We start from the raw sequence: 8,585 nt of genomic DNA, 5'->3' as shown, positions 1-8,585 counted from the left end.
GTGAACATGTGCTGATTTTAACAATTGAGCTGGGAGGGAGTGGAGAGAAAAATTGCATATGTTAGATGTTTATAATCTTATGGGTACTTGTTTTTCTGATAGAATACAAGTTTCTTAAAAATATAGTCTGTTTTATTTTTGCATTCCCAGAGTTTAGCACATAGAAAGCTTAGTAAATGCTTTATTAATTTAATTGGAGCTGTATCATTAATTTTATTATAGCCCACCCGTGAACAATGAATATCTAATTGTTTAGGTATTTATTTTACTTGCAAAAAATCTTGTAATTTCTATGAGATTTTAAAAAAGGGTATCATGTCCTCCTTAAGTTATAAGCCCACAGTTGTACAAAGATATCCTCTCTATTTATGTAACCAGGACCTCCTTCTGGTGTCTTTTTTTGTTTTCTTTCTGTTAGTATCCAAAGAGTACCTCATTAAGTAATTGGAACATAATAATTAGAAAGTTCATTTTTATGGATACAATAGTTACTTATAAAATTAATAATCAAGGAACAAATTACCTACAAAAAATAAAATTGAAAAGAAAATGAATTATCATAGCATTTAAAAAAGTTTTATTGGTAACTTTTATTTTTATATTAGTCATTTCTAGATATAGCTCCCCTCTTACTCCCTATTACTGAGTTTCCTCTAATGCAAAAGAAAAATGAGTAAAACTAATTGACACTGCAACACCATATGATGACATAAATAATATTATGTACCCACAGTCCTTGCCCTTCCAAGGAAAGAAGAGGGATGTCTTTCTTCATCTCTTTTCTGGATCCAGTATCATTACCATAACATTTGCAGAAACAGAGAAAACAGTAACCTTGCAAATTTGGCTGCATTGTTAACATTAAAGAAATTAATGTCTATGAGATAGGACCATTTATGTAATACTAGTGATTGTGGCAAGTGGAGATTAAGTATGTTGTATCTTACAAAATCATCCTTAGTTCCACTAAAATCAAAAGTGCAGCTAGTAAATTTAATTTTCACTTTTGACAACCTTCTTTAAGATACGGAGCCTTGACATAACCACATCCCAGTCCGCATAAGCACCTTCAAGATGGCGAGATATTTCTTTTCCTGCTTCATAACTCCGTCGGCCGTGAAGTAAACGCCAATTATCAAATGTAATGACGTCACCTAGAACCAATCATTGTGAAACATAAATGCAAATACTTTAAGAATCAGTGTCATCACTTATCATATCTTTCTTCACTTGAGTCTAACCATGGCGTAAGCTAATTTAGGACTCGTGATACTGAAATTAAAGGTAGTAGCCTTCTTGAAGATTCTGGTGTTGCTATAATATGGCAAACTGTTATTTTTACAGTGAAACTTAAATCAGGGGAATCTTTCATGTTACTAAGACATGGAAAGGAACAATTTTTCCACTTTAGATAGGAAGAAAGCACAAAAACCAGAAACTGATATGACATATTTATCAGCAAGATTCATAGAATCAAAGAGTTGGGAGGGAAATTTGACTTCAACTAGTCCACCTATTACAGATGAGGAAACTGAGGGCCTTTAATGGAAAAATGATTTATCCAAAGATCACAATGCAATACCTAGAGCTGGGATGACAGCATACAACTTCCTTGAAGTCAAGTATTGTTTTTTTTTTGTTTGTTTGTTTTTTGCCTTTGTATCATTGGTACTTGGCATATAAGTCAGCTCTTAATAAATGTTTATGGATCGACTGATAAAATTCCAGATCTCTTCATTTCAAACCAGTGTAGTTTTTTTTTTTTTATTATGTCAATCAAGGTCTATAGACAGAAAATAATTATCCCTTTTCTAGAGTTCTTTCCATTTAACATGTTATAAAGCTAAGGACAGTTGGGAGGGTTCATGTCTATAGAAATACGCTGAAAAAAATAAGAATGTTTCCTCTTTTCATTTGTTTAAAATAGTTTCTTGTTTTGTAAGTTTAATATGTAAATTATCAGTCAATAAATATTTCTTAAGTTTTCACTATGTGCTGGATACTGTACTAAGAACCAGGGATACAATTACATGCAAAAAGAAAGACCGTGATTCATGTCTTTTACAGTCTGAAGTTTTGGAAGTAGGGGAATTAGAACTTCCAGGATACAAATGATACTTGATTGTTGCAAATAGTATTTCCTTACTAAATATAGTTTTAAATGAGATGAATGGTGAATCTTTCTAGTTTTTCAAAACTTAGGAATTAATAATTAGCCCCCTCCTTTTTTTTTTTTTTTTTTTGATAAATGAGTATCAGGCATAAAATGCTATCATAGAGGAATAGCATTCTTCAGTAGTTTAACAAATTTAACAAATTTAAACTGTGTAATCAGAAATCCCTCAGCTATCTTATATACTGAACCTCTTTGGCAAGTTGGTGAAACTTATTGATCCCTTCTCAGAATGTATTATTAAAGGTAACAAGTAATATGTATGTGATTACCAGAACCCCACCAAAACAACTGAAGTCCAAACATATTGAAGTATATTTACCAAAAAATATATATTTTAAAAGTTCATGGACCTTTGGTTTGAGAATTCCCATTCTACATTATGCTTTGGTTAATTAATAAATACAAAAAGCCTCTCTTTTTCTACATTGATCAAAGCTCACATACTGACCTGGATGCATCTTGAAGGTAAACTTGTTTTCTTTGTGATTCATCAAGTCAACAAACTCTTTCAGGGCAGCATAGAATGGCCGTACTTTTTCAACAGGGATGTCAAATATTGTATCTCTGGTTGAGTTATTGAAGTTGATGCGAATCACTTGACCTCTATTGTCTACTCTGTAAAAAATATTTGAAAGGTATTTTAATTTTAAATAGCCCAAGCCACAGCTATATCCTTTTTTTTTTTTAAAGAAATCATTCTTTTTATTAGGATCATAATAACTCAAAGACCCCATCACCAGGACCTGACAGGTCATCCAGTTCAACTGGTAGCTATAGTATGAATCCCTCCTACTAAACCACAGGCAGTTGTAAAGTTGGCCAATATGAACAATCATAACATGAGTCATAGTGAAATAGTCTGCTAAAATAGAGGGAAAGTGTACTAATAGCATATTTCTTAATTAGCCAGTTGAGTTATCATGTCAGAAAAGGAAATCAGGTTAGTCTGACCTTATCCTTTTCTTGAGGAAGCCATGTTGAAGTGTAATGATCTTTGTTTCTTTTCTCAAGTGCTTAGAAATCCTCTCCTTTAAGCATGTGTTTTAGAATCTTACCAGGTTATCACTGTCAAGCTCGCTGCTTAAAGAGTTTGTACATTTTAATCTCTTCCCTTTTTCATTGAGAGGATAAAGAAATGTCTCAGGAGAAGATCTAAGCCTTGGTATGGAAGTTTTCAACAACCGTGGCAGCCTGTTCAATTTTCTTTTTTGATAGCTCTTGCTGTCAAATCTATCTCCTTTATCTTTCACCCTTTATTTCTGGTCTGCCCTCTATACCAGAAGTTCTCAACCTGAGGTCTATAAACAAACATTTTAAAAATAATTAATTTTCAATACATTTTAGTTTCTTTTATAATCTAGTTTATTTATTTTGCATTTTAAAATGTTATTCTGAGTAGTCCAGAAATTATACCGCTTGACATAGGTGTTTCTGACATACCGAAATATAGAACCCCTGCTCTGGACAGGGCAGAACAAGCTGAATCATTCTTCTACCTTGCAATGGCTTGTATAGAGTCCTAAAGATGAAGCTGGAAGGGATCTTAGAAAGTACCTAGTTTACTACCCCGTCCCAATTGACGGATGAGCAAACTGAGGCCCAAGGAAATTAATTAACTTGTTCAACATCACATGGCTAGTATGCGTAAAAAATGACATTTTAATTCAAGTCCCATGCTCCCAAAGCAAATGGTTTTTCCACTGTACCATGGCTCGCTTTCCTTCTATTTTCTCTCTCCCTCCCTCTCCCTTTTTTTTAATTGTTTGGATGGTGTGTACAGGGCTTCCTTATTGAGTAGATACGGACTCCAAATTATAGATTCAAGCTCAGTCACTACCACTATTTCAAAGTCTGTTCCAAACCTTAAGGACAGAATCTAATTCTTTTGGAACAGAAGAAACAAATTGATTCAAACTTTCTGGACCAGGAATAAGAAAGAAGGAAAAAAGAAGATGAAGAGAGGGAATAGAGAACGGCCTATAAAACTGGAAGCCATGAAGCAGAGATTAATGCATTTCTTTTTCTACCCCCCAAGCCCTTCCTCCACCCTTTTTAAGGCTAGTTGTTCTAAGAGCCAAGATTCCAAGTTTTTGAGCAAAGGCATTTGCCAAGCTAAATAATGAGTTATAGTTAAGGTCTATTGTAACTTGTCTTGGACTCACTGATCTGCCAACACTGGGCATCAATTCCAATAAACCATTTTGTTCTCAGTCACTTTCCTACACACAATAGCTTTTCAGAAATGTGAAGGCAGCAGTTCTGCCTATGTCAGACTTTTCTCCTCCAGATTAAACATGAGTTTTTACTTCTATTGGATACAAGAGACAATAGTGAGAGATCCCAAAGGGTCTTTAGTATCAACAGCCAGGATTCACAAGGTTTTTTTTTAACTATATTGATCTTTTTCAGTTGACCATCAAAAGTTACAATTTGAATACCGCATTGCTAGCCAAGTGAGTTATTTTACCTATACTTAATATAATGTAGACCCTTAATTTGAGTGAAATATAGAAATACTTCTATATTTATATTATTTGTTTATTTTTTTATTTTTTGCAAAGCAATTGGGATTAAATGACTTGCCTATGGTCACACAGCTCAGAAGTGTCTGAGGCTAGATTTGAACTCTGGTCCTCCTGACTTCAGGACTGATGTTTTATTCACTGTGCCATCTAGCTGCCCCCATACTGATGTATTCTAAGATTAATTTTCTTAATTACTCTCATTTGAAAGAAAATATCATATTGTTATATTATAAACATTACATCATCATGAAATAATTGACATTGGTTTGAGCTTCTTTGCCCGTACTTGTCTCTTACAGCATTGTAGGATTTCAGAATCTGGAAGGCAGATGGGGCCTTAAGGATCAAGTAATCCAACCCCATAATTTTATGGATGAATAAATCTGTACTCAATTAATGACCCTCAATTAATCTGAAGTCTAGTAATTAAATTATATGTTAAATGAATTAAAAAATTATACTTCATTTTTAGGAGTAATAGACAATTTCAAGAGAACAAACTCAGCAAAAAGAATTTAGACCCAGAGAGATGAAATCATGGGGTCCTCTCAGGGTCATAAATCTAGAGTTAGAAGGGAGATTAGAAGCCATAGAGTCAAAATCCCTCATTTTATAGAAAGTGACGCTCAGAAAAGTAAATGACTTATCCTGGGTCACTTAGTTAATATCTGAGGCTGGATTTTAACTGAAATTTTCTTGATTCCAGATAGCTTTTAGAGGATTGACTCTAGAGTCAGGAAGACTCATCCTCCTGAGTTCAAATCTGTCCTTAGACACTTAGTAGTTTTATGACCTTGGTTACATCACTTCATCCTGTTTGCCTCAGTTTCCTCATCTGTAAAGTGAGCTGGAGAAGGAAATGGCCAATCACTCCAGTGTCTTTGCCAAGAAAACCCCAAATGGTGTCATGGAGAGTTGGATACAATTTGAAATCACTGGACAACAACAACTTTCTAACTTCAAGTCCATATTTCCAGTGCCCTATCAATAGATGCAATTGCATCATGTCAAGGTAATAGAGCTACTTAGCTTTAGCTCCACAATGAGAACATGGGATTCCTGGCTTTTAATCTAATGTTTTGTCTTAGTTCTACTCTTATTTCTCTCCTTCTTTCTCATTCTCTCTTGATTATTTTATTCACTTCTTTAATCTATCATCTCTAGGCATATGACTCTCAAGCTTACATATCCAGTTCACACCCCTCACCTGAGTTCCATGCTCACATTTCCAGCTGCCTGATGGAGATCTCCACCTATGTGTTCCATAATTATCTCAAACAAATCACCATATAGTTATTTTATCTGTATCCTGAGTTGACTTATCTGCAAATTTTTAATCCACTGAAAAATTATAAATTCCTTATGGGCAACAACTGTCTCACTTTTGCACTTACATACCCAGATGCTTCTTTCCATTAGAGATGGGATTTTACAGTTGAAGGAATCTGAGAGATCATCTAGTGCAACCTTGTTGTCTGAGATGATGTATATGTGTTTCGTTGTTAACTTTTGAAGTATCAGATAATAAATATTATATTTCAGATATCAGATGTATCAAATAATAAATATTATTATAATTATCATTTTTATTTTAGGAGGAATAGGGAACTTCCAGCAAAGAAATTCCCTCTATCAACTTAGATCAGCACTAATTCTGCAGATGTTACATTGTTCTCTCTCTTATATAAGCTCCCTTTTCTCCTGACACTGTCACCTACCTGATGATAGCCCCCCATCACCTTATGTCTACACTACTTTTGGCCTCCCTGCCACAAGTCTCTCCCCATTGAAGTCCATCCTCCACTCAGAAGTCAAAATAACCTTCCTAAAATTCAGGCCTGTTCATGTCTTACATATGTTTCCATAAACACTTATTATGTGCCTACTAAGTTCTGGGAGCTGTGCTAAGTACTGTGGATATAAAGAATGGTAAAAGACAGTCCTTGTTCTCAAGGAGATCAGAGTAAAATGGGACAGACAACATGTAACCTACTATATACTGACAAGCTATATGTAAAAAATTAGAATAAATGCTAGCAGTTAGGAGAAAGAGGACAGGCTTCTTGTAGATGGTCTTAGTCTTTTCCTCATCCTAATTTCTCTCCTTTGGATATGAGTTTATTTGTCAAAGTAGTTTCCAGAATTGAACATAATGCTTTATATCTTGTCTAACCAGTTGAGAGAATAATGGAATAATTGATACCTTTGCTATATTTTGGGCCTGGGATTGATTGCAAAGATATATCAGGGGCTACATCACTCTGCTGTATTAAACTTGTAGTACACAGATATCTCCTTGGCCTTTGTTACACAAAGAGCAATCAAGCTATATTCTGTCTCTGTTCTTGATTTAAACAATTCATTTTTCATCCAAATGCAGAATATTAAGTGAAAACATATCTTTCCATTTGTTCTAGTCTGTTGAAATCTCTATGAATCTTAGTTTTTCCTCAACCAGTGTATTTGGTATCCATTTCAGCTTTGTATTACCCACAAATATGATAAAAGATACTTTTGACATCTTTAAATCATTGAGCAGAATATGACTGAGCACAGAATATTGTGGCATATCACTAGAAATTTGGTTTAGGCTGATATTGATCCTTTCATTTTCCATTCTGTATATAATCAATTAGCTAATAACACTATCTAGTATTTATATAGCGCTTTAAAATTTGAAAAATGTTTTATAAATAATAGTATTTCATCGTATAATAATTCTTAGAAGATAGATGCTATTTTTATCTCCATTTTACAGATGAAACTCAGGCAGCTGTTGAGTGACTGTGAGCGCATCTATTTACTGTTGTTCAGTTTATTCTTATCCATAGGGATATTGGAAATCTTAAGGCAGGTTCCTTGTAGCTCTAAATCTATGGGAAATCTATGCCTTGATGAAATCTACTATTCTATACCTATGGCACTTTTTAATTTGACACAACAATCGTAACAGAAAGTAAGATTAGTTTGTCAGTGACTTGTTTTCAGTGAACCCAACTCATAATCTCACATTGTTGTTTATGTTTTCATACTATCCACTTAATAATCCATATGATTTTAAAAGGTATTACTCACTCTATAATTTTGTGCTTGGATTGCACTGAGAAGTCACAAAAGTCAACTCCAATATCTGTAAAATCCACAAAAGTTGAGGAGAGGATCTGGAATGCCTTAGGATTTTGTTCCTTGAGCTGTAGGCATATGTTGAATCCGTCTACAATTTCGCTTTCCCCACCAGTGGCCGTTTGCTTTATGCAGTGAAGGAATTGAACCTGAAATTAAATGGAGAAATAGTTTTTAGAAGATACTTAATTAAAAATGTCCCATGATTAAGAGCAATTTTTTTGGCATCCTCAAAATTAGTATTAAAAATATAGTCAAACATGTATAGCAAAATTTTGTATTCAAGTTATCCTAGGGGATTGATAGGAGTATAAGACTCAATCTATTCTTGACTTCTACCCCCTAGATGTAAAGTATGTCTAACACTTAAAACAGTTCCCGACACATAACAAGTGTTTAATACATTTTTGTTGAATGACTAGTGGGTTAAATCACAATATGAGATTTTAATGATAATTGAACATACTACTGAAGAAATATTAAATGGTGAGCAGTATTGAACTAATAATATGATGCATGATCCAGTCAATGTATTCTTAGACTGAAGAGGGAGAAGTAGGTGGGTGGGTAGTTTCAGATTGAGAGGGTGATCGTGACCTCAGTCAACTAGGGTGTTGGACAAGGAAATGAAAGGGAGATAAAGTATTTATCAATTTTATACCAAAAGAATATTAGGAATGAGAATATTAGGTTGACTTCTTAGGAAAACTGAAAAATCCCTTGTTTCTTCATAATCTTCTGGGAGGAGTCCTTTTGAATTA

The 8,585-nt window shown here is 34.0% G+C and overlaps 1 protein-coding gene across 3 annotated transcripts in view; it reads right to left on the bottom strand.

Moving 5' to 3' along the window:
- Positions 1 to 560: 560 nt before the first annotated feature.
- BBOX1 (gamma-butyrobetaine hydroxylase 1) overlaps positions 561 to 8,585 on the bottom strand; it is a 102,460-nt gene continuing 94,435 nt past the window's right edge. For all 3 annotated transcript variants that reach the window (XM_031943457.1, XM_031943456.1, XM_023506306.2), the window contains 3 exons: positions 7,777 to 7,973; positions 2,625 to 2,791; positions 561 to 1,154 (listed from right to left, as the gene is read on the bottom strand). In XM_031943457.1, the coding sequence (XP_031799317.1) occupies positions 994 to 1,154; positions 2,625 to 2,791; positions 7,777 to 7,973 (525 nt within the window). In that variant the 3' untranslated portion in view covers positions 561 to 993. The remainder of the gene's footprint in view (positions 1,155 to 2,624; positions 2,792 to 7,776; positions 7,974 to 8,585) is intronic.

Source organism: Sarcophilus harrisii, chromosome 6, assembly GCF_902635505.1.
Source record: "Sarcophilus harrisii chromosome 6, mSarHar1.11, whole genome shotgun sequence".
In the NCBI taxonomy this organism is placed as follows: domain Eukaryota; kingdom Metazoa; phylum Chordata; class Mammalia; order Dasyuromorphia; family Dasyuridae; genus Sarcophilus; species Sarcophilus harrisii.
The sequence above is the reverse complement of the archived record's forward strand: the minus strand, read 5'-3'. Positions and strand labels throughout refer to the sequence as shown.